Source organism: Thunnus albacares, chromosome 11, assembly GCF_914725855.1.
Source record: "Thunnus albacares chromosome 11, fThuAlb1.1, whole genome shotgun sequence".
Taxonomy (NCBI): domain Eukaryota; kingdom Metazoa; phylum Chordata; class Actinopteri; order Scombriformes; family Scombridae; genus Thunnus; species Thunnus albacares.
Genome location: NC_058116.1, coordinates 25,826,457 through 25,854,038, shown reverse-complemented (window position 1 = coordinate 25,854,038; position 27,582 = coordinate 25,826,457). Strand labels below are relative to the sequence as shown.

Here is a 27,582-nt window from a genome sequence, read left to right as displayed (position 1 = left end):
GAGTTGAAAATGTACCATTCAGGTTCACTCCATATTTACTATGATTATCTGCGTTTGGTCAGTAACCCACTAATAACATTAATATAACCAAGAACATGTGGGAGAGAGAAAAATATGTTATTATTGATGATTGGTATATTAAAAAAATATTCCAGTAATTTATGCAGACTTTTTCTTAATCATTCTGGGAGAGAACAGAGTCATTAGGCAACACCAGGTGGCTACAGGTCAGAGAATTGTACCTTTTGACTGGAGGGTAAACAGTTTGACTCCTGAGACCAGCTGGGAAAATCTGGATTGGGGGAATAAATGAGTGACAGTGCAATCTCCTTTGACCAACTGGCATGAAGATGTCCTTAAGCAAGGCACCTAACCTCCAATTGGAGCTGCTCATTGGCTCATGATAAATGACAGGAAGGGTCATTACCAGGTTGTGAGTGTAGTTCAACCACCTGCACAAGTTTTGTTTAATTCATGTTTCAACTTTGGTTCAATCTTAGGCAATCTATGACCTTCCATCATATCACAGTGATATTCTGTGCACACAAACACCAGTCGAGGTGAGTCTGGAAGTGCAGAGGTTAGTAGAGGAATTGCACATACCAGCTGTTTCCCTGTGATTGTTAAACAGGACAGTGCATGGCAAGTCTAAACTCTTCCTTCTTCAGACATCTGACACACATGAAAGAGGCCAAGGGGTCCATTTTGGGGCCAAATGCCAAGCATTATTTTGTCACCTCATAAATAGTTGGAATGTCTCATTCCAAAGGCATTTTAAGAAAATCAACTAGACAAAAATATTTTTTTCCAGTACTTTCAAAAGAGATTAGACTGGGGCAGATGGTAAATAATTTGCAATCCCAGCTTCCTGACTAATCAAAGAGAAACCTGATGGTTGCTAACTGATCAGCTACAGTGTTGTGTTTGACCAGCTAGTGATGACAACGCTGTCATTCTCACTTCCCACAAAGATGAAACAATGTGGACATCGGAAGTCCGGCATTGGGAGTGTTGACTTTGGGGATTAGTATCCATAACCGGATGAGAAAAAGAACAAATTACTTCTTTGAGACATCTGTATGTGACTTTGTGGGAAATGGAAAACAGAACTGACATCCTTTAAATAACCCCTTGAACTTTTTGTTTCTCTCAAAAAATGTTCTGTCTGTAACTCTGTGACAAGTTTGTGCTAATAAATACAATGTATTTATCCCTGGAGGATTCATTCGTGTACATATTTATTTTTGAATGAGTGGTTGTTGTTTTTACTATTATCCTTTCCTAAATGAGCAAAGGCAAAACGAATATGGGTTATGAGAATTCCTGCGTATATTATTATCTCAGGGAAATGGTTAACTGGGAGAAACTCTGATCCTGAAGCAAGAACAGCAGGAACCTCCCCGGCCCCAAAAAGAAAAAAAAATAATCTAAATCAACCTAATCTCAATATAAACTCAATATTCAGATCATGTATCCTATAGATTGATGTTAATATTTCATTTAAGTAATAATCAGAGAAGGCTTAGAAAGTACAAATATTTATTTAAGCAAAAATTTTATAACTCCGAGACAACTCATTATCAACTGATCTGGGGATTATTTCCTCCATTATTTGTTTGGTCTATGAAACGTTAAAACATAGAGCCCTCTATGATGCCTTCAATTTGCTTCTTTTGTCCGACCGACAGTGCAGAACCTAAAGATTTTCACATAACTGTTATACATTTTGAAGAAAAAACAAAAATCCTCACATCCAAAGAGCTGGAAGAAGAGAATTTTGCCATTTTTGCTTTAAAAATGACTGAAACAATCGATCAATTATGCAAAATAAATGCTGATTAATCACTGCAGCACTACTGAAATCGATAAGTTCTTTACTGTAGGTACAAGGTGTTATTTTATTGGATGTTTAACAGGCTGAAAAGTGCTGTAGAAAGTGCCAGATTCTTTAAAAAAGGTAAATTAAGTAAGATGTTACACTAAAAACACCCCCCTCATGTTGAAAGAGCAAAGCCTTGTATGAATAGGAGTATGAATAGGAGTAAGATTGTGTATTTGTATGGTCTTGCTTTGTTCAATACACCATGAAAGGCACCATTAACACGATAAGCCATCAAAAAAAAAAGGAAAAAAAAAAACGCATTGTTGTGGCCAGGTTCTCTTTTATGTGGGATTTGACTTGATGTTTAACTTTTGTAATGATTCTTCTGGAAATGGGTAACTGTGCTGTCTACCCACATTATTTGAGAATTTCCTGTCACACACATTGAAAACCTGTTTTTCTTTTAATGGTGAACTCTTTAATGTTTCTCACCCATGTAATAAAAAAGGCATGGCAGACAGGCTGGTAGACTTGGCTTCAGTACAAACCAACCATCATCACTCTGCCAGGAATGGATTAACACACTGATAGGCTGAGACTTGATTTTACACAAGTGTTTCTTTTTTCATTCCTTACAGGGATTTGAAGCATCCTTTATGGTTATTTATATTCACCTCACATTTTGTGCAAACTACAACAGCCTTTATGTCTAGAGAGTTTAGAGAGCTGCTGTCAAAATGTTACTACTACTACTGTCGAGGGTAAAAAAAAAAAAAAGTTTATCTGTAAAGCTCACGATATAAAGTGAAATGTCAATCCATGTGTCATGGATACTGCATAACAATCAAAACAAAGCCTTATGGATTCATTACAGATGAAATCTCAGCCTCAAAGTCTCAGACAGTGTTTATTTCCGCTCACTGACTCATGCCACGATGACTAAAAGGTTGTTCTGTGGTTAAATAGCATGAATCAGGATAAGCACAGCTAAATCGGAAATTTCTCCCTTGCTAACAGATGGAGGGGAAATCCAGACGTCTCTCTTGCCAGACAGCCAAAAACACCAGAGACTGGCTGTTTGTGTGAGAAGCACTTGTAAACATCTATACCTTTACAAACATTTACACCATTTTCACGAAGGCTCTTTCACAAGACAATCCATTATCGATGCAATGTGTTAAGCTTCAGTGATGGAGCAGATTAAGAGAGAATAACATGAAATAACAATTTCATCCCAACAATTTCATCCTGGGAGAGGCTCCCAGTCTCTAAATCTAATGAGATTTGAGCTCTAGATAGTTGTACAGTCATTTTGCAGAGCGGGAACCACCCAGATCGTCATTCTAGCTAACAAAGAATCACAGCACAAAGGAGTGTGTTTGGTTTTGACACCTCATCAGGTACAGTATGCTGTGTGTGTCTGCGTATGAAGGTGTGTCCGCGGGTTTGTGCAGTTGTATCTACACAAGCTGGTGAGTCCAGTCGATTCCAGGAATTAAGCCTCTGACTTTACTGTACAAATACTGAGTAATTCCAGCAATGTCAACCAGGCCATTTCCTCAGCTTCCTAATCCCAAAATGGGCGAAGCATGTGTTTAAACATCCAAAGGTCCTGGGACTGTGGCCGTTAGAGAAGCATTCTTCTGTGACCATGTCAATGAAAGGGAGTCATTACCAGAAGCTTTACTCAGGCAGGCCAGACAAGGCATTAAGTGCCTGCAATTGTTCTGTTAGAAAAATAAATGAAAATATAAAATGAATGGAAACTTTTTGGCTTTTTGGACAAGTGCAAGATAGCATCATCTCCATATCACACTTGAATTATTAACCTCTATTAGATTTAACAGACCTGCTTATTTAATGTTCTCACAAACAAATGTGTTTGAGATAGAACAGGGACAGCCTGCCTTTTCCTTATATATACAGGAAAACTCACTAGAATATTGCTAAATCCCAGCTGTAACAATGGCACATGACAAATCACACAACTGTGAACTCAGTATAAAATGATCACAAACTAGGGTTGCCATCAGATGCCATAATTATCAGCTGATATTAATTTGACTCCATTTGTGTTAAAATTTGCTAATCAAAGAATTTACAGGCCAAAATATACAGGAGGCAAATAAATAAAGGTCACGCCTCAGTTGCCACCACAGAGGCGTCTGATTGGTCCAGCAGGCGGTGTCTTTGGATCAAAGAATTAAATACACAGATTCATTATAGGGTTGAAATCCATTTGTCAATCAACAGAAAATTAGTCGTTAACAATTCTGATGATCGAATAAGTGCTCGAGTCATTTATCAAGGAAAAATGTTAAAATTCACTATTTTGAGCTTCTCAAAATGTTCTGCTTTTTTGAGGTTTTATATCATTACAAACTGAACATATTTGACTCTTGATCCGACAAAACAAGACATTTCAAGACGTCACCTTATGCGCTGGGAAACAGATGGAAAATTTTCGGTTTTATGATATTGTTTTAGATTAAGCGATGAATTGATCAATTGTAATAAAGAATCCGCTGATGAATGATAATAAAATAATTGGTAGTTACAGGCTTAATTGATTCTAAGAGTTTTTGAGGAAACAGGAAATCAAATGTGCACAAACCAATGCAAATCAACTCCTAATAAGCTTGGCAGGATTGCAGGTGATCACTGAGATAAATTATGTGCTTTTAGCCATATTTCTGAAGGAAATGACTGTGTGCTTAAACACTCCAGAAAAGTGGATTATGCTGCAGGAGTGGAGTTCAATGTTTCAAGGTCACTGTCAGAATCCTCTGTTATCGCTGTGAATTCAAGCTGACCAAAGTCTCCCTTCTCTCAAAGATGAAACGCTACATTTACTGCAGCCTTCGTTCAAGCGTACAGGGCGGCGATCAGTGTTTGACACTCAAATAAAAGGATTTTGGGTGGAATATCACTTGAAATAAGTTGACACTACAGCCTGGTCAGAGCATCCCTACAGTACAATAGACAGCATGACTCACTTTCCTTTAGGAAATATCACAGAAACACATGTGACGGCAAGAAGTTCAGCACACAGCCCCAAGGTGCACAAACCATTCACCACAGATATTTACAAGCAAGGCCACCATGCAAAACACAAGTTTAAAAAAAAAAAAAGATATCAAAGGGAATTGTTCTCTAAGTTCAGCAGATCTGAGGCGCGAGTTCTGGAGGAAGAACTGGGATAAAAAAGAGGAAATTCTGCGGCTTTACAGCTTCATTTCCATAATCCACTGTAAGCAAAGAAACTGTTTGCAGATGAAAGCCCTCATGCAAGACAAGACAATACAAGCATGCAAAGGCAGTGGTAATAAAATGCTGACTCATGATCAGTCAACAGCACACATCAAAACCAGAACAACGGATGAGGAACGGCTGTGCTCTTAGAAGCACATTCTGACAATTTGAACTTGTTCCGACTTCAATGTTGGGCTACATAACTATGCCAAGAACCACCAGAGCAATGCTAAAGGACAATTGCAATGTGATTTGTGTATTTATAATTGTAATTGAATATTATTAATGATAAAATGATAACAACAGCTGTTGCAAGAGTCTGGTGTAATTAGAGATTTTTCTGATTATGTTTTCCATATTTCTTGTGCTCAGTTACTCCCACTTATATCCAAACATCACAAAAAACAGAAGTACAGATTGTTCCTTGGTAAAGGTAATTCATCACCTTGAATGAGAACCCTCCTCTCATGCCTTGTAGACAGCAGGTGGCCATTACACAGAATATACTTAACATTTAGAATCATTATTATGAATTATTTCATATAGTCAGGAACACCAGTATCAGGGCTGTAGCCAGCGTTCTGGGAAAACTGAGCTTATGAGCTTATGAGCACTTACAGTTTACTAGTTACTACTTGCATTTCCCGACATAATGATCTAAAGCCTGTTTCTAAAACCTTTAAATCATTTTCTGTACACCTTAAAGCGGTGAAACGTGAATATCTTGAGTCTAAAAAATACTGGAGTCAGTCTATAAAACATCTAAGTCCACCAAAACCCCTAAAATTCACACAAAAAAGCAGAGGACATGATGCCCAGTGTCTTCTCCCTGATCAGGAGAGCCAATACAGGAAAGTGCATTAGTCAGTGTTTACACAAGATGTGTTCAGAAACAGTATTGAGTGTAGGTCAGCGGGATTTTTGGCAGCACTCAGAGCTTTCACTTCACACAATAACTCTAGTTACAAGCGTAAAATAGAAGAAAATAAACTTAAAGCATTGAATTTGTGCTTTGTGGTCACATGTGTAGAGTGCAAGTGAAACATGAGTGGTTACGCGGTACCTGTGTAGACAGCTGTATTGATGAAAGTAGATGCATATCTGTTCTGTCAGACATGGAAAAAACGCAGGTGAAACTCCTCTTCTGTTAGTTTTCTTTTTTATTTAACTAAAGCTTTCATTGACTTCAGTTGCCTTCACGTAATCATAACCCATTCAAGCCTGCAGACAAAACAAAGCACGACACCACTGCAACACTCCTGTTCCAAAAGGAAAATAATACAATATTTTTTAATAGTTATGGTTCAACATTGGTACTGTCTTCTTTAGTGGGAACAACTTGTGAAATTAAGGCTAAGTGTGGGAAAAACTAATCAACAGTGGTGTTTAACAATAAGGGATTGTAGGAATTGAGCAAAAACTCACATAAGGCTGGAATAATTATATACCTAGAAAGCACAGTCTTTTTTAGCTGCACAGTCGGAAGTTGAGTAAACATTAAAGAAAAATGGATGCAGGTTAGCACTGGTGACAATATGAGCGTTAATAGTGACTGTTGAGCTTCTAAAATTTTAATGAGGAAAAAAAAAAAATACAGCAATTAAACTGGACTAAATCAAACAGAGAGAGAGACAGATCACCATTTCTGACCAACAAAGCTCTTGTCTCATTCATTCTGTAATGTCCATCTTTTCATTCTTCACTATAAACCCTCGACAGCTCTCCAGCCCCAGTTCAAAACCCCAAAGTGAAAACACTCCTACTTAAATTATCCCATTTAGAACAAAAGAGCCTCTTTACAAAAAAAGAAGACAAAAGAGTGAAAAAAAAGGGCATTCCAATCATGTTGGTTCAAGCTTCGCAATACCAAAAAACTGCATGTGAAAGAGAAACGGCAGGCAGGCGCACCAAAGTATCGCCCCGGGGCTGTGGTTTTGTGTGGTCAGTTGAGAAGGTGGAGTTTTCTACCACCTACAGTCTCTGACCCAGTTCTCTGGTAGGTCAGAAAATACTCTTTTACCCTTAAAACAGACAAGAGTACTTTATTTTTTTTAGACATGCAGTAGATGGCAACCTGGGAAACAGTGTCACAGTCAATGCAGCCGTCACATCACTCAAACTTTTGGCTTCTATTTGGTCGCCAAGCATAAAATAAAAGTAGATTTCAAACAATAAGTCCCTGGGGTCATAAGATGAGAAAATCAGAAAGCAGTGTTAGTCATTTCAAACGCCTCCCGTTTCCTTTAAGGAGGAAATGATGATGCAAATGACGACTTTATTCTGCAGCGTAAACGTATATGTGGGGGAGTCACAGAATCAAGTGTCAGTGATTGGTAAAGCATGTCTAAGTGATTTCCGAGGGACTTAGGGGAAGGAAAAGATGGAGGTGTTTTCAAAACCCCAAATGTAATTTATTTCACATCTGCAACACTTTTATGAAGCATCAGGAAAAATACAGCTGACAGTGTAGGAGGAAAAAGAATGACAGGAAGAGAGAGAGAGAAAGACGGAGGTGGTGGCAGAATTTGTCATCTTCTTATCGTACTGCCCCTGCATGACTATGAGCCTTAATCATTTAAACAGACGCTCAGGGATTTCCTTCCTCATAGCTTTGGCTGCTTTTTTACTGCAAGAAAGATGTATTACTGTGGTCTCAATTTAAATTATATTCATACATTTCCTAAAAATGTTCCTGAAGCTACCATATGCATAAGTAAAATAGTAAAAAAAAAAAAAAACATGATTTATTTTCTATATGATGTTAGGTGTTATTTACTGTGCAGTTACAAAATAGTGGAAACGTGTTTGGTTTACGTGTGAACATTGTAGGACTCTTTGTAAATAGTCTCCCAAACATACAGACAAGAAAAGTCTTGAAATGTTCTTAACTGGCCTCAAATCCAAATCAACATGTGTTTTGTTTACTAAAGACCAGATGGAAGGCAAAAAAAACCCAACATTTTTACAAGATGGGGGATTGGCTGCAGTCCAGGTATGATGGATCATCATCAGAGAACATGAGTTCTCATCCTGACAATTCAGGATTTTTGACCAAAAAATTCAATGTGCTGACTTCATTTAAGTTTGTTTCACTTTATTTTTACACAGAGAAAAAATCTAATCAAACCAAAATGCATCATTACATGAAATAAATCCACTCATTGGTCAGATGTGTCTGGAGCTCGAGCAAGACCATAAACACAGGAAGAGGGTCCTGAAGAAGGTCCTATCAACCAAATATCAAAAATGCTATGTATTTTGTTGCACTAGTCTAAATAAATAGCAACTAACAACTGATGATTTTGCTCATCCACATCCCAATATGCAAAGCGCACCTATCATTTGTAGTTCGTTTGTGAGTTCGTTTGGGACCGAACTAAGACCGCTTCATCAAAGGGTCTCAGTACGGTAATTGTGGTCTGCACCGAGTACAATTACTGTGTTCAGAGCTGCCCAAACTAATCACACCAAGAGGGAAAGCAAACCAGAGTCTGATTCAGCCAGACTAAACCGCACAGGTCTGAAAACACTTTTCAAATTGGGGGAGTATGTACAAAAAGGGCAACCATTCCTACATGGTTCATGTGGATGTACACATTTAAAAAAGAGTCAGCACTTTGTCCTGTAGTCACTGTTTCAATTCAAATATATTATATATACAAAATACAAATATACTGCACTATAAATACATTTTTTTCATTTTTCAGTATAGTGATGTACCACACACTTCCACAGTCTTAAACAGAATGTGTCAACGTAGAGGAATGTTTAACCTATAAAAAGTGATTAAATCACTTACAGTATATCATTGATCATTCAATGAAATAAATGCATCAGCAGAACAGTTACGTACAGAACTTGAGGCTCTGAATATGACCAACTCTATGGAGCAATACACAGAAATATATCAAACTGACCATTAATTTCATTTGATAATTGATACTAACAACAAAATAGGCGAAAATAAGTGAAATGCATTTGGTTTTAAGCAAAAAAAAAGAAACAAAATTAGCATAACTTTAATTTAAAGAAGAAACTATTTGATCCAAGCATTAATAAACCACACATGCAAAGCCAAATTTCATTTCTTGACAGTTGTTGACACTTCATGCTAGAGACACATTTCAGGTGGTACCCAAAAAAGTATTGAAGTTTTATATCAAGTGCTACTATTAAGAGGAAGATTTTAAACCTTAAAGACATGCTTCAAGGACACTACAGTAAAACTCGTTACTTGGAACGAAATAAAACAAATCAAACATCACCAAAAACTTACAAGGCAGCAGTGAAAAAACAGGAAGAGTCCTAAAGGATTGTGTCATGCAGACACAATGCAACCTTTTAAAGTCTGGGTGGGGCGCACATGTCTGCCCATCTGAATACCTGCTCTCTTTACTTGTCCCTCTTTCTATCCCTTGCAAGTTAACTTTTATGACCTGGTCCTAAGGAGAAAATACAAGGTTCCAGGGGTGTGGAGGACACTTAAACTTACATAGACTGCCCTTGGACGAAAGACAAGTGGGGAGGCTTCATCCTTTCATCCCTTGACATCAAAGATTCGACAGAACTCAAACACGAACCCACACCTACAAAGCTAAAAAAAGGTTCCTTCACTCTCACAAACACATCAGTGCATCATTCAGCAGCAGCGGGCCACCACAGCAAGGTGACTGCCACTGAAAAATGCATTTTTTTTTTCTGAGAAGGCTTGTATGAACTGTCCCTTTATGCAGCACATGTTGTCCTTGTACTGTGGTTGACATCATGTAGTGTAACTGTCAACACTAGCAAATGATCACATTTCATGTTTTCTGCTGACTGTTTCAACTTTATTTTCTTTTTTCTTTCATTGAAACTGCCATTGTGAAGTGTCTGGTACAGATATTTATGGTACCCAGAACATGAATCCTAGCAACTTTATTGATCCCTTGACTTTTCCTCTTGTGTCATAAAGTCGTAGAGCTTCACTGTTGTCCAAACAATAAACTGTAAAAAAACACATCAGTGAGCCACAAAGTTGCACTGCGTGACATGATTCCTCATTGTAATGGACTGCAGTCTAGTTTTTAGTCAATACCACGCACATGTACACCATCCTAATGCGGTAAATACTGACTAGTGCATCGAATGTGTATTAATCCACAGCTGCAAACAGTCCCCCCAAAATGCCCCATTTACTCCTGTTTGAGTAGTGTTTACTAAAAACTACAGTGCCTGGTTGTTTTAGGAATCTACTGAGACTCTTTTTATACATCTGAGGCAGTGACCGCAGCATTTAGCTGTTCTCACTGGTTAAAAAAAACTGCAGTGCATGCCTACTAACTCACTCAGATCTGTGTCACCAGAGGAAAACAATCTCAGTCAATCTGTGACACTGACCTGAGGGAACACTGACAGGATCTCAGAGTCCTGTTGTGTTTCACTTGGATAGTTGGAGAAGTAAGGGTACATGGCTATTGTCTGCTCTGAGGCATTCCCCACAAGCTGTGACTATTCACCAAGGCGACTTCACTGTGTGTGTGTGAGAGACAAGAGAAAGCACGCTGACCCCTCATTCCGACTTCAGCCACAGAGCTTATGGCCATTTGGACTCACTGAGGGGGAGCAGAGATAAAAAAAAAAAAAAAAAAAGAAGTCAGGACTTAGGGATGTGGGTGAGGGAGGGGTAAGGGACCAGTAATTCTGAACCTAACGAACACACACACAGACACACACACACAATTTGGACCTACACACACGCACAGCTTAACCCCATGCACCACACATTTTCTTCTTTCTGACAAACAAAGCTCCATTCAACTGGGAAATAAATACAACAAGAACAAAAGTATGCCGCAGCAGCTACAAATTGTTACAGGAAGGACATTCAGAGGCTGAATATCAAAAACCCACACACCAGAGATTAGCAGAGCTGGCATGAATGTTTTAACACATTACACACACATCTTAACTGTTTAAAAAGCAATGAAAAAGGGTGAATTATCTGTTATTTTTCCATTCCTTTTTTGGATTTCAAGCTAACAGTAAGTGTTCCATGAAAATACATTTCCAGAACTAACTACTTCAGTAGCCCAAGATGAGTGGTAAACACATTTCCTACCTCCCCCTCCTTCAAGAAAAACTAATGTATAAACCCACCTTAACAGTAGAAGTCCAGGAAACCATCAGTCATGGCTTGTTATGTGTTGAGCATTCATAAACATTTAATAACCCCTGGGAGTGCTCTGGGCCCCTTCTCAGATTATGTCTTGCAGCTTCACTGGATCAACTTTCATCTTTTGGGTTTTTATTTGGAAGGAAATTTTACAGCTTTCTGGTTTCACTGAAAAAAAACAATGTAAGCATTTCATTTTCAGGTAGGTCTTGTACTTTAGGTGAAAGGTTTTGGCTCTGTCATCTAACTTGCAAAAGGTAAGAGGTGCAGACTTTTCTGCCTCCTCGACTTAATAAGGAAGCCAGTCTTACAACTATACCCCTTTTGAGCCCAGATCAGACCTATTAGGTAACGCCGCAGTAACCCAATAGCGCTGCTCGGCTGTATGGGCTGAGCGGCGGAATGCATGGCCGGAATGTGTCCAAATACCTGAGCGGTGGCAGGAGCTAGAAGAAGGTACGGAGCAGGAAGTGGAGGCAAATACACACCTCATGTGAGCCAACATGTCCCGATAGTCTTTTTCTCCTGACACAGTTCAAACACTATTCACAAGGAAACCTGTTCAACACCTGCAATGGATCCACCTTGTCCTGTCCTTTGTCTGCCATCAGCTCAGCTCTCCAGTCAGTTTATTAAAGAGCAATTTGTTGCCAGTGTACTTTTCACCCCATTGTGAATTTTCAGTGATGTATTAAACTCTTGGAAAGTGGCCAGCCTCTTAAAGCAGAACCCTGTGGACCCCTGGCTCCCACCCACTCACACAGACACACCTCTGTAGCAAACTTTTTATCTGTCCTGGTCTGAGACACAGTCAAGAGCCTGAGGCAAGACTTGAGTTTTAGAGGGTGGGGAAGTGAGAGGTTTGACTTACCCTCAGGGTAAGCATACTGTGGTGGTATGGGGGGTGAAAGCCTATCCATCAATGTGGTGTGACAAGAAGGCACTCCACATCACATTCTGTAACTTTACAGTAGATACTGACAAAACATGTCTGAATGGTTAATTGATGCTTCTTTTGTGGTTTATTGTGCAATATATCAACTTAAATTGGTTTTTAGTCTCAAACACAAAGTAAACTCACAGCTCAATTCTTGCCAGTAAAATGGCATTTACACACACATTAAATGTCATCACTGGGAGAAAATTTGTAAATTACAAGAATGGGAAACTATGTAAGTATGCTCATCAAATCGTATATCTCACGGCTGGAGGGAGACTTTAAAAACATACAGCGGCAGGTCACATACTGCAAATCACTTCAGCATGCTGAAGTCTTTTAGTTTTTTTTTAAACTGTAAATGAATTGAAGCCTGTAAAATGACAGGGGAGGGGTGTATGACTCTAAACTAGTTCCTTGTGCTAAGCCAAAAACATGGGAATCTCATCTAGGTCAATCCAATATCAGGTGTCAGAATTAAATCAGGCCAGCGGCCTTTTCCGCTACAGTCCTACATTGTGAGATTTTATGACCAATAATTACAAGAAATCACCAGAGGTCCAAGGGTCACCATTTGCCTGACTTACTTCTATAATAAGGCTTGAACTACATTGACTGGAGTTCCCCATTAATAAGTAGCCAAGAAGCTTGCAGCATAACTTCAACTTAGAAGGTTTGACTTTTGTTCTCAATCAAATGGTATTTGACATATTTCTAACAAAATTCTTGGCACATTTTGCATACATCAAACTTTTTTATATATCCAACAAAGGTTTTTTAAAAGGAAAACAATGATTGGCAGCAGAGCTTATTAATATACCAACACTGAAACATACTTTCCAACCCCTTCCCCCTGAAAAAGAACGATACAGTGTAAAGCAAAAAAAAGGGACAAGTAAATACAAATCTATACTTCTTTAAACATTTTTGCCTACAGGTTAAAGTAGTGCTTCTATTGCACACTGCTCCCATCACTCAGTTTGAACTGTCAGACCTCATTCGGTGAGATAAAAAAAACAAGGATTCTTTCTTCTGACTGCAGATACGCAATACCTGAGGAGTCTCAATCATCTGACATCAGAGTTAACTCGTAGGGGCATGCCAGATTTCAATCTTTAGGGAAGAACAAAGACCTCAAGACAGCTTTTTTTAGGCCAAACTGTAATACACCATGGGAGAAGCATAACATGATATTGCTATATAAGTGGAAAGAAAAAAGTACATTTCACAGTTAAACCAGGAACTTATGCCATAAGATAAAACAAAAACAATGTGGGTTTAACCACAGACCATAGGGTTCACACAATGTGTGCTTGAGCTCTTTAATCTTCCCACTTGACCCATTTTCACTGCAGCTTTGTAGCCCATTTTGCTCAAACAGAAAACCACCAAGACCATACCAACAAGGGAGTGGTGGAAGAACGACAGCAGTTTGAGTCAGACAGCCTTAGGTTTTAGTAAAAGCAAAAAGATGTCTGTAATTACTTTTTAAGCTATACAAAGTATGCTCATAATTTAAATAATGTTACATAAAAAGTTCACATAACTAACAGGTTAAATAACAGATTTAACACCTTGGCACAGTTGAACCTGGTGTTTTTTTCCATGAACAGAGAAAGGTATTAAAGAAAATTAAAATGTTTTGTGGGTGGAGGTTAATACCCTTGGCAGATCTTGGAACAGTCAATGTCTGACATTGGTTAGACATTTCTTGGTTTAATGAGTGTTGGAGGTTTTCCCTCAAAGGTTCATGCCTGTGCAGCTACGCTTAATTGTTTAACAAAATTATTCAGCGAAAGAGATGCAATGAAAAGAAATGATGATTCAGATCAATTTGTAATGTCAAATGAAGCCCTAAGAAACCTCAGCAAAGTGATCCCAAGTGACTTTAAAGCATTGTTCCTACTCACTGATGTTTTGCTGGAATTATGTCCTTGAGCTGCATGATTAGTCAATTAATCTATTAGTCAAATCAACATAAAATGAATCAGCAACTATTCTGATCATTGACTAATCATTTGTTATTTTTCCAGTAAGAAAGCCGAACATTTGATGGTTCCAGCCTCTAAAATATGACGATTAGCTGTTTTTCCTTTTCATATATGGCAGTAAATTGAATATCCTAACATTTTAGACTCTCTTCTGACAAAACAAGCTGAATTAAAGCATTACAGAGGCCTCTGGAAAATTGTGAAAAACGAGTTTACATCACGGAGAAGTACATTACAAGATGCCACAGCTCCACAGTAAAAGCTGTAATCTTTTATCTTCACTGGATGGCTTTTATTGTAAAACAGCTGCAGAAAGTGTTGCGTTTGCATTGACTTGATACTATCAGTGAATGCACCTGCTCTCTGACAACAGTTATCTGCTACAGTACAGACAATATTGTTTCCTTTCAGCCAAGGGAAAACCCCTTTGGTAGGAAAGCGTACCAGAAGTGGTGTCGACATAACAAAATGGAGATTGGAGATGCTTATCTTCTACAGCTTACATCTTGGCCAAGAACTACCTTCATCTTCAAAGAAATTATGAAAATACTTATGATTAATATGATAAAGAAACCATAAATTAATATTTTTCACAAAACTCTTATTTCCCTGTCTAACGCAATGGACTCGAAGGACTCTTCAACTTGCTGTTGCTTGTTGGCTCCATGAGTCAAAAAGGTACATCATGGTCACATTCCAAGACGTGCTCATATCTAATAAAATAGAGGCCCACCTCTTTGCCGTGCAGACTGTCCACTGACAAACTTCCCAGGCTATCAGCATTCTTAAGATTCTCCTGCCAGTCATGCAGGACAATTTATTGACTAACAACCTTGAGGAAATGTTAAAAACAGAAAATTCTACGTTTACAGTTCCCTATATCATATAATGAAAATCACATCAATAAGGTGTGTTGCCCAGTAACAATATTTCAACATAACAACAACACTGATTGTGCTGGTTGTGCCAGGAATAGGCTAGTTTTCCTCACCCTGAAAGACTTAAGGACTCAAAGATCAAATGACTTAGAAAGAAGTCTGGATCATTAGCTACAAATTACAAAACCCATGTCTAGGCATGTACAGCACCTAGACATTGATTGCTCAAGCAATTTCCAAATGTTGTCTTCCAAAATAGGATAAAAGCAGACAGTGGTTTGCATGTTGGACTTTAGCTTCTTCAGTATAGAGATAGACCAGAAATAATCAATAGCACTGATACAAATCAGTATCAAATCAAATACACAGCAACATTTTAATTGATAAGTATATAGAGAGAAACTACAGTATGTTAAGGCAGCTGTAAGGTGTCTTAATGCAGTCAAGATTAAAAGTTGTAATTTTTGGGCTACTGTCTGTAATTTCAACCTCCTCTAATTTCCCCCTTTTTCATCATTCTCTGTGCTCTCATTTTCTGAACATTTTCTGTCCTACAAACTCTGCTCTCCTGTATTTACAGTATGTTACAGTAGTATTTTTTGACACAATCTAGGTAGATTATACCACAAATAGTCATGAAAACCTTTGAAACTTTGAATTAGAAGGAAACCTTTCCTGTGAGCTTCAAAGATTTTCCACTTGCAAAGAAGAAGACTATTATGCCATTTCAACTTCCTTAATCGTCTATTTATTTTGACAGCACATCAGATCCTCACATTCATCATGAATACACACATTATACTTGCCTACACAGGTCTCAGATTTACCAAGCAGCTATAAATGCTGGCAAAGATGCAAATGTATATGCAAATCCTCTCAGTGCTCAGCAAATGTCAAGAATGAATTTCCTTCCATTCTTTTTGTTGCTGAATGCACAAGTAAATAACATCCTCCACTGAAGACGTGGGCTTCAAATGGAAAGAATGTGCATGCAGATCTCATTTCTGGGTAGCCAGGTCATGCAGGAGCAGACTGTTCTATCAGTCTGTTGGCCGGTCCCCATCTCTTTGTCCTTTTGCTGGTTCTTTGAACCTGCAAGGCCTCACTAAAGTTTTGAGTTTCAGCTTTGCACACAGCACTTCAAGAACATGTCAATGTAGATCAACACTTTGACAGTAAATCCAACCATGAAAGGGGAGTAAAACACTTCTTTTTTTGTCACAAAGCTTCCTCTTTGCATGGGCGGGAATCATAGGCCCAGACCTTTGACATCTGCAGCAGACGGGTACGAATTCCACAGTGAGGACACTGCTAAAATTAACTAGATAAAAGCAGGGGATGTGGGATGCACCATTCATCTACTCTGCACTGGACAATAACCTATGTAAATGCATTTTAAGTAGACAAATCACTGAGTTGGTTGAATTGGTCCTCAAAGTTGTCACCAGAAGCCCACAGCTGAGGGCCACTAGCCATTCCTCAGTCCTAATCCTTGTTGCTTGGCTACTGAGTACCAATCACATCTAATTCACACAGATAAATAAGAAGCAAAGACTTTGACTTTTCCTTCAGTTGATCCCCTCCAGTCCCCAAAAGGCACAGTCTCATCCTCTAGGAGGGGTGTTGATAGGGGCACAAACTTTTAGCTTACAAGGCACAACACCTTCAAAGTCCCTAAGTGAATAATGCTGGCTAGCTTATACTTCACCTTCAGCTGACACTTTAATCCCCTTTAATGAATGGAGACAATGGCTGGAAGGGAATGACGTTATGCCTCTGCCTATATCAGAGGCCCCAGAGATACAGTAGATGAAGAGAGGTAAGTGGGACAAAGAGGGCTTTCATCGACAAGACAATATCAGGGCCGTCAATTAGTACAGGGCAGATTAGGGTCCAGGGTGCCAGCGTTCATTGTTCTCCGTTTGGGCACTTGAGCACAAAAAGCCCACAGGTCATGCTCTTCCTCTGTTTCAGCTTAAACCAGGCAAAGGCATGTTATAATCCACGTGATGGGGCTTTGGTGAGCTGGTGCACCAACCTGATCTTGAACAAGTGAACTTAGTGAACCAGCTGAAAAATGATTTGGCCCCCATATCGGAGATGTATGACTTGTAAATTGAATTGTGCATGGTATTTCAAAAATATAACAGCTATGATACCCAACACAAGAGCTGAAATCATACCTGCATCAATATTATGTCACTTGGCCAAAGTAAACTTGGACAGTGCTCTGCCAACTCTTGAGACCAGCAAGAGGAAACCTTTAGTTTCAGGGCAGAATGCAGGCACACAGACTGACAGATAAAGATCAGAATAAAAACTGAGGTTAGAGAATTTATTCTCAAATACAGCACCTCCCTCTGATCTGATCTGATCTGTGTATGGTATGCTCAGCCAAAAATCAACACTTCTTCTCACCCTAAGGCATTCATAGAGCAGCGACCTTAAAATGCTCTCAGTTTCACAGTGAGAAGGAGAAGAACAGAGGAAACAAGCGGCCAACAGAAAACAAGCACGGCCAAAGCCCAAGATGCACATCTGCCTGTTTTTTGAAAATATTATCATCATAAAGATGATTTTTGGCATCCTTACTTGGAAAGATGATAGTATAATGGTAGATAGGAAACAAAGAAAGAGGGGGTTATGACATGCAATAAAAGCCCCTGGCCACAATTGAACCGTGGACGTTGCGGTTATATGGTATGTGCCTTAACCATTTGGCTACCAGGGCGGAACATGTGCATGTTTAAGGCCCTTCACCAAGCCAATAGTTGGTTACCAAATACAGTACACACACCAGGCAAGTGTGGCTACAAATAAAAACTCATTATTAGTTATTTCCTCTTAAACAGGCAGATGTACAAGTGTAATTTTTACTAAGGACATGAGTGGAAATGAGGAATGTGAGGTAACGTGAGGTAACATGATGCAACGTGAGGAAACATGAGGTGTCATGAAGCAGCATGAGGCGACATGAGGCAAGATGAGGCAATGCAGAGATCTGTTTTTGTCGGCATTTGCTCTATGAAGTCAGCTTAGTTTGAGCAAGAGCTGGGTGATATGAACCAAAAATAACTTTTTTAAACTCTCTCATGATATACTGTACATATGAGTAGATCTTATGCATTTTCTCTGAAACTGCTCAGATTTTATATTATTATTTTAGAATCAAAATACACATTTTGAGTCAACATAACTGCACAAATTGACAACGAATGAAATAAAATTTATTTGAAAAAACTTGTAATTACTGCAGCAAGGACTGCAAGTCAGTATAAGAGCAAAATGACAAAAAAAAAAAAGGTATTGCACAGGGTTTAATCCTAATAAGTAAATGTGACAGAGTGATGTTGGTTGGCTGATGCAGACAGCGAAGAAAGAAGCCAAGCATTCCTGGATGGACTTTTCCCCCTAAATTAAATGCTTATTCGCAGGCTGTGTAGTGCTCCCGTCGAGCTCATAATTAAAATTATAACTTATAGCTTAGATAGAACATACTACATCAAAATGTGCCAGTGTGAGAGGAAATCAGTCTACTATAAAACATTGCAAACTGACATCTTAAATAACAGATTAATTTGAAATTTTGCAGGAACTTTTTTTTACCTTCTGTTCTACTTTTAATTGGGGAGGACAAAGTCAAGACAGGAAACTGAAAGTTACAAAAACTTAACACAGCTAAGTCTATTACCAAGCCCTAATAACAAGGTTATAAACTGGAGTTGTGAAACCAAAGGGTTCTGTTGAACATGACACTAACTGAGTTTCATGGGATGTTTCAGCCAGTCAAATGGCCAGTGAGGAAGGGAATTTGACTGCAGAGCTTCCAGCCCGCCTCCATTCTCTGATAATGCCACTGTCTCAGCAGACGAATGGCCCTGCAAATCTTTCACTGGACCTCTAAATATTTAACGTCCCCATGGTTGGCCCATGTTCCTCCTCTCTAAAGCTCTCAATGGATGGCACTGTGCCACCTGGCTCATAACAACCATGGAGTGAATAGAGGGCACCCTTTATTGTCTGCAAGCTCATGATTCACACAACAATTAGCAGCTTCCAAGTTATGAGCAACCAAGGCATTCACTTTGTAAGAATCCAGGCTCAGCACATGACCTGACAAGAGCCTTGTGTCTTCCTATACTGTCGAGCAATAACGTAGACACAAAAGGGGATAAAGGGATGTCTTCACTAAGATTCTCTGCAAAACATGGAAGTTGGTGTTAAGAGTCACCCAACTTCAAAACAAATAAACACATTTTTAAGGCTGACTGAGCGACAACCAAAACCTTTGTTTTCTGTCTTTGTTTCTTTCTATACATCATTTTATCTTTAAATATCAAATCTAATAAAGTCCGCTACCCACTGATTACATCCAGTACCAAGTGCACCTGGAAAATCCACCTCTCAGTTTCTGACAGGTACAGTGAAGGCAACAGGGCATGTCATTGAATCCCATACCTCACCAAAAGTCCTTCTTCCAGCAAGACCATACCAAAGTGGAAGATCGAGGTACAGGACTCAGCAAATCCCTCTTTTGTCACAGGAGCTCTAGGCTTGATGGTAATCTCCCCATCCCATGGGATTCTCCTCAGTTCACACCCCCATGGTGTGAGATTTGTGAGGGGGTAAAGAGAGAAGTGCCTACAGACATGGCAGCTCTTGAAGGGTGGGTGAATGAGTGGAATTCAAGGATGCCTTGAAAAGCAGCCTGCACATCATGAGAGTCAATGAGAAGATAAGAAGACGTGGAGAGCAAAAAGAGGGATATAACAGCAAGTGAAGTTCGAAATGCACAATGGCATTCCCGAAAGGGGCCTCATGAAATCCTGAATGGTCTATTCATTCATTAAAAAAAAAAAAAAAAGCATTGGGTGCTAGCTGGTGGTTGTACTGACCAGTGTTCACATCTGACATTTAAAATATGTTTTGCAAATTACCTTCAAAAGATATCATAACTGTAGACATGAAGCAGTCTTGGTCACTCTGAATCCTTCCTTATTCATGGAGAGTGAAAAGCTGATGGTATAGATTTCTTTGAACAAGAAAATGTAAATGGGTGGAGGGGGGGGTCTCCAGTTTCATGCCTCTCTGTGTTCTTCAGGCTGACAGTGAGGACAAGTGAACACTCCCTAAAGCTGGAGACAGGGACAAAGTGCCAGGTAGATAGATCCAGTTTCCTTTGCTACAGCCAAATACGGCTTTGTGGTGGAAAAATCTGCACCTGGTGGCCATGGAAACCAGTGCTCACCCAGGCAAAAGCCTACACTGCTGACAAACTGACCACACAGAGTAGAAGCGAGCCTCGCTTGAAAAGTAATGGTTCTAAAGCTTCTATAAGCCTTTTTGCTAAGGTGGTCTGGGTGGTCGACAGGTCTATAACAACATTACCTTTTTTACATTATAGTACACATCTGCAGCTATTGCTGTGTTCACCCATGACAGATTTCATTGTGGGATTTTGTTTTTTGCCGCTTGAAGAAGCTTGGTAGCTTGCTTCAACATGCTGTAGTCTATTAGTGCTCCTGCAGCAAAGTTAATGGAATCAAAATCCACATTAAGTACGTAACTCCTTTTGTTATGATGCCACAGAGTATGTCTGGCATGTATAATGCAATCACAACTAATTACATCTAAATGTCAACAAATGTTTTCCTGAAGCAAATACATGTCAAAATTATCCTCAAATATGCATAACCATGGTTACAGAGATGGACAAGGCACAGTTTTCTTTTTCAAAGAGCTGGTAATATATCTTTACATCTTGCTTGATGTTCAGATCTTTAAAACAAAACCTGCATATACTGTAGAGTCCTGTTATTTGCAGAGCAAGGCTTCACAAGGCTTCCACTACCTGTTATATGGATTACGGCTGGGAAAGACAAGCGAATAAGTGAGGGTTTGACCACAAACAGGAAAGAGGTGCTGAGAGGTAAGAGGGCACTCAGTGTACCATTAGTCCTGGAGATAGTTGGGTGTACAGAGCAAGCGACCCTACAAATCCTCTTCTCTTGGAACACAAGCAGTAATTATGGTATCCCTCTGTATTTTGCCGCTGTCAACCTGGCATTTTGACATCAGGGACAGCATGAGAGAGCAGCCAAGCGCACCTGAAATGCTGAGAGGTGGGAGCACATAAAAATACAAATAACAGCTGTCAGCAACATTCAAGAGGACACTCGGCCCCGAAAAGCATGATGATAGGGGGTCGCAAATACAGAACAAATACTAGAAAGAGTCGTGGAAATCCACTTCTTATACATATAGCAACAAAACTGTATCATCTACATAATTGATGTCAGGTTTACATATGTGACAATATTGGATTAATGTCATGTCAGTTTGTTGCTCTAAAATAATTGCACAATGCCATTTTCCTGTAAAAACGGATCCATACAGTCAACTAGCATTCAGTTAGTTTCTGATATAAACACATACAAAGTTCAAAAGACACATTATTGTGTATATGAACCAACCAATGGACACACCAGCCTCAGAAAACATGATTTCTTATTACCAGGTCAGGTGGTAACAACAAAAAGGCATAATAAGCCTTTTCAATTCATTCATATTATGCATCCATCTAATTCATGCACTTTAAATAAATACAGCAAGCAGAAGCTTGCTTTACTATGATACACCTGCCGTCAGCCCTTGATGTTTTCCTTGCATATGATCAAGTGTCTGCCAGGGAAAAGTTACCCCAGGACCACTTCCTCCCTCTCTAACCACATAACTAAACAACCATGAACTCGGGATATTGTATATCTTACTTTAAGTGGCACCCAAATGCAAAGGAAACAGGCAGCAGGTTTAAGTTTCATCATATATCATATCCTACTTTTATACGTGGGTCAAACCTGACAAGTCTAGGTACGTTTAAATGGGTTGTGCATGAGATTGCCAGAGCATTTTTGGTGTGTCTTTGTGGTCTGATTGTCATAAAATGATATGAAATAGTTAAAAAGTTTATACTAAAATTCTTAGGTTGCCTAAATGCACCATAATCTTAGGAAAGGCACAGCATTTAACTGGCAGACAGAATTTGTGAATTATAGTATGGAAAACAGAGAACAGAGCGACAACAACATTTACCTACAGACCCAGTCAAAGGTTTGGACACACCTTCACATTCACTTGTATGAGACAGTATGTCCAAACTTATGAGTAGCACTGTACATTTTTCCACTGTGTACATACACCCTAATTCAAACAGTGTGCCTGGGGACGCAGGGGTGACTCTGAAATTGGGCCATGTTTTTCAATCTCCAGCACATATACAACTCCTCAGATTCATTACAGGATCCAGATGGGCTGAATAAAGTAATCAAAGCAGGATGTGACCACCGTGGTTTTCTTACAAAAACACATCCACATAAAAGTAAACTACACCTAATCTAAATTTCCTTTTCAGTCTCCTTTGTATGTGTGTTTCTCTTAGAGACACTTTACTGGTCTGGTGTTTGACAGCTGTGCTGTGTTAGAATGTGGCCCTGTTTTGCTGTGTGGGTTTTAAGAGACAGACAGGTCCCTTTGAAGGAAAACAATCTTTATAAAACAGTGTATCTCAACTGTTGTGCAAAGCATTAAAGGATTTTGTAAAGGCAAGTTCAGTCCATTACCGAAGAATCTGCAACTTCAGTAGTTAACATATATCTGACTTGTATATCTTAGTGAGTGACAGACAAAAACAGTGGTCACAGTGGTGCAAGCAAGAGCATAAACGTATAAAGGAAGTGTCAGTCCTTTGCATCAAGTTTTTGAAAATGGGAGGTCCACAAAGGGAGGTCCAGACATCCACTTGACATTTTGAATGACCCCCACCCACAACTACTAACACACATTGAGCACACTGAAAGTTACAAGCCAAGCTCCACATTCAATGACATAAAACATCTACCTAGCAGAGGTTTAATGACCTTTTAAATGCTGTTGGCTGACACAACATAATAAAACAAACTAGATGGAATTTCTAAGCCTTGATATGAGGCACCTCCAGAGTTGTCGATCATGAATAAGTGGATTTACTGACTAGAAAATCCAGGGATTAGACATCACAAGGTTCACTGAGTCAACAGAATCTGTGCACAGTCGGTCCATTTATTTCATTTGTGAGTTACAATGATCCTAACAGAGGCACCAATCTGAAAACTGTTAACCACAGAAAAAACTGTCTTTAGTCTCAAAGGGGAAGATGAATTAGTGGACATACTGTAAGGTCTTGAGTGTAAGACACTTGTGTCTTTTTAGGCATTCAGGGTTTCTCCAAGTCCCCTCCTTAAAATACATACGATAAGTACAGGTTCTCAAATGAGAACCTGTGTTTCTAGGATTTTTTAAAACAATAATACAAAGTACAGAATCACATCTATTTTAGGAATTATTCTACCTGTCGTGAATAAAACATTTGATGATTTTTTTTTTCATTTTATACACTTATATCAATAATACACAGAGCTGTCAGTGCATATTCAAAGACAGTCTCCCATTGGTGTGATATTTAGCATTAATTACCAATAATAAAAGAAAATATTTTTTTGAAAATCTACTTAAATGAAGGAGTTTTTATGCATGTACAGTTTGTAGTGTACTTTTGATTGCCCTATACAGACATCATGGTATTTGAATAGATTTTAGAGTTCACACAATATCTTGAATTAGCTTTGTGGTTATTAAATACAGTGTATCATGTTTAATTGAAATACTGGTATTCAGTGGCTACCACCTGAGCTAATACTGAAAAATAATAAGTCACAGGTGGGGCTTCCTGTTGGCACAGTGGGCCAAAGCACATAATGTACATATAATCATAGTGTGCCAAGAACGTTCTCTTCCCCCTGTCATCCCCCTCTGTCCCCGAATTTCCTTTCATCTCTCTGCTATCTAACAAACACTGCAAATAACTGATTCTTTGTACTACAATGCTGAACTTTCAGATACTTTAATATCACTAAACCAAGAGTAAACATCATTTCTAATAAATTATGAAAGTTCCACACTTTACCCAAGTAAAGTGTCTTTGCTGACTGCAATTTTCTGGTCACTACTGTTAAATCTTTAAAAATTAGTTTACATAACATACATCTAAAAGACTAAATCTAGCAGTAATATCAAAAACAAAACTGGAAATTTGTCAAAAATTACAATAATTACATAACTTTAACTTTATGATTTGTTAATGACTGCTTAGCCAGTAGCCATGAAGAGGAAACTACAAAAAAACAGAAAAGTTCAAACCCCTATTTCAGGGACACATCTGAGGTATGGAAGCAGATGTCTTCCTGCAAATGCTGCAACTATACATGACGCGTCAACAGATGCTCTGCTCTGAGCCTATCATTCCATCATATATTATTATCACATGAGTATCACCAACCGGGGCTTCAGAAGAGCAGATGGGAGTCGCAGGATCGCTTTAAATAGAAGCAGTGTCTCTCAAAAACCTTTCAACTAATCTTAGTCAACATCTATTCCACATGTACAAAAATATTCCAATCAAATACATTAATATAGAGATTAAATCACATTTGTTATCCATTCCCAGCACATTGGAGGCCTCTTTCAAACTTTTCACTCAAATGTTTCAAATAGCTCTCCTGTCCTTCTAGCCATCATGTCCCTGCTCTGAAAAGGAGGAAACCCCAAGCCAGCTGTGATTTTTAATGTGGCATCTAATTCAGCCATTAAATGGCACGGCAGGGTGTCCCCTTACAGCCGTTCCCCTCCCCCTTCCCCCTGTCCTGCTCCCTTCAGGCAAAACCATGCTGGGTGCATGTCAAAGATCACATGACAATAGGGATTCCTGACCCAGCCAGGGACTGGGAATGAATCAGACCTAATTCAACCATGTCGTAGGCAGCCAAAGGCATTGCGCTTGAGCCAGAATGGCAGGCCTTTTCAACCTGGACACACACAGACAGCACGGCATTCCTGTGAATGTGTCATGTTGTTTACTTTAGTTACTTTATCTATGACTTACACTTTTCAATGTTTAATATCTGTTTGATCTACACTGAGGTGACTCAAGGAGTATGATCAAGCATGCTGATACAAAAGAGAACAAAAAAAGAGTCAGACCAACAGAAGGCAGATGAATGGCAAAATGCAAACAGTGTTTAATCAAATCCAGTATATAGTACCAGATGGGATGGATTATTTACAAAAGACAAAATGAGTACTAAATCAATTTGGTTTTCATTACTGAGATTGAGAAAAGATTTATGTTTACTATCTGAACTGCACAGATGTTGAAAATCCCACCCACCAAATAGTCAATGAGTTCAAACTCACCAGGAATTACTTTTAAGATCCATGACTAAGTTTGTTTCTTCCCTGCAAAGCCCCCAAAACACTGTGTCACAGTCAATCAAATATTAATCAACATCCTCTCAGTTTCCTCTCCCTATCATCTGACAGCTACACAGTTCTCCAGAAGAACGTTTACTAAATTAAATGTTGGACATTAGCGAGGTTCAGGATAAATTATTCAGCAACAGAAGAGAATTCTTTCATTCAGCAGCTCATATAGCCTTTTAACACCGTTACCACCGTGTGTAAAAGAAATGGTCAACTGTCATCTCCTCTTGTCTTAACATTATAACAGCTGTAAAGATACAAGAATTCTACTGGTGTCTATTCTGCTCACACAGGGTGGGAACAAAAAAAAAAAAAGAGCCTGAGATGCAGCCACTACAGGCCACAGATACAAGGCAAGACACAGGACAAAGAAAGAATGTAGGTTTCTGAACAGTGTAGACTTTGAACTCTAGAAAACCGGTTAACAGTCCCAAGCAACTCCGACCTTCTAAGAATGGACACACTGCTGCTTTTTATCATCGAATCAAAACAATGTGTCATTGCAAGCATGCTTGGCAGTTAGACACATGAAATGTTGCTGTACAGTCTTCTTAAAAGAGCACAGAACAAGCAGTAGACTAATGCCTCCCAAGCCAAAGAAAAAAACATCATCATTAACATCATAATGATGCAAAACTATTGCATTCCTGCAGTTTAGTGCTGTTAAACAGCCTGGTAATTATTGTGTAAATTAAGGGACACATACAGTAGCTGAATCATACAAAAGCTTAAACTACAAGTCAACTTGGTCACCTGTAACCATTCTACTATTGCCCCAGTTTGGTGCACAATGAGCTGATCCTGCAGCAGCAGAAACAGGATCTCTGAACAAAAAGTGAGTGGATTACATGAGTACAAGAGTTACAGTATCAACCGGCTCCTAACAACGCACAAGACACTTTCACAAGCTAGAAAACGCTAAAAATGTTGCAAACGTGACTAAACTAAAATTGTATGCATGCCATCAAAGCCATTCATTTTTTTGAAATACATGCTCTTACCTGGCCATTGCGATGCAGCAGGGCTGACGAGAATAAAGACGCAGCATAGAAAGCGCTCCAGCCATGAGGAACACCTGCAGAGGCAGCAAGTAATCACACATTCACAACTTTATCGTTTTACTAAAAAGCTGCAAAACTTTAAAGAAAAATGCGGAAAAAAAAGTTTTTTAAAAAAAGTACCTCATCTTCATCTCTTCTTTCACTGGTATCGAGCGGGAAAGCTACATGGACTATTGAGGGGAGATGGGGTGTAAAAAGTGTTCTCTGCTTGCTTGGTCCAGCGCTGCTGCTGCGCGCTGCTCGAACAGCTGATGGGGACGCAGCGCTTTGCTGGAGACAGAGAAGTGTAGAGAGTGAGAGAAGTGACCTGCAGGAGTTCACATCAGGATTCCGCCAGGTCCTAAAAGGGAACACGTTCCCAGGCAGGGAATTTAATGTCTGCCCTTTTCCCCCTTTGTTTGATGGTTTTACTGCTTTTAAATTTGTAGTTTTTTTCTGTCATTGTAACACGATGATATTGTGGATTTTTTTTTTCTAATTAGTGTGAACTTCAAAGCTATATTTATTCTTTTGTGCATACTTTCAGCTACAGAAACCATTCAAATATCAAAATGTTCAGCTCTTTAAGGACATTTATGCTATTACTTTACTTCTTTCTAGCACATTCCAGTGATTTTATATGTATATATTTTAAATATTAAAATTCATAATAGACAGTCTGTGGGAGGAATGTTTTAAAGTTGATATCTCAAAAATTAAACATGCTTAACTATTCATACTTCATGGACAGGTGTCCTATGTGCAAATGCTTAACATATTGAAAAATGGTACCAATAGCGCCACCATGTGGTCAGTTATTACGTGTTTTACGTTCTGGCTAATAACTCATGGACCCTGAGGCCCATCAAAACAATATTTGCACAGTGTGCTCCTTGGATGAAGCCGATTTGTCCGATATAGGCCACGCCCATTTGCGCCTGAAAAAAATTCTGCCATTTTGGAATTTTTGCTAAACACATTTTTTTTTGTTTCTGTTAGCACATATTTCATCTAATCTTCACCAAACTTGGTACATACCATATTTAGATCACCCTGAATAAAACTTATCAGTTCGTTTTTGGGTATCACTTACTGTTTGTCTGTAATTTGTACCAAAATTTTGAAGGTGTGGCCTGATGCACTTAATGGGCCATA

At 39.0% G+C, this 27,582-nt stretch overlaps 1 protein-coding gene across 2 annotated transcripts in view; it reads right to left on the bottom strand.

The window, feature by feature from the left end:
- Positions 1-27,582, bottom strand: part of col18a1a (collagen type XVIII alpha 1 chain a) — an 89,866-nt gene that overhangs the window by 57,392 nt on the left and 4,892 nt on the right. For both annotated transcript variants that reach the window (XM_044365222.1, XM_044365223.1), the window contains exons 2-3: positions 26,569-26,718; positions 26,389-26,462 (exon numbers count right to left, since the gene is read on the bottom strand). In XM_044365222.1, the coding sequence (XP_044221157.1) occupies positions 26,389-26,462; positions 26,569-26,579 (85 nt within the window). In that variant the 5' untranslated portion in view covers positions 26,580-26,718. The remainder of the gene's footprint in view (positions 1-26,388; positions 26,463-26,568; positions 26,719-27,582) is intronic.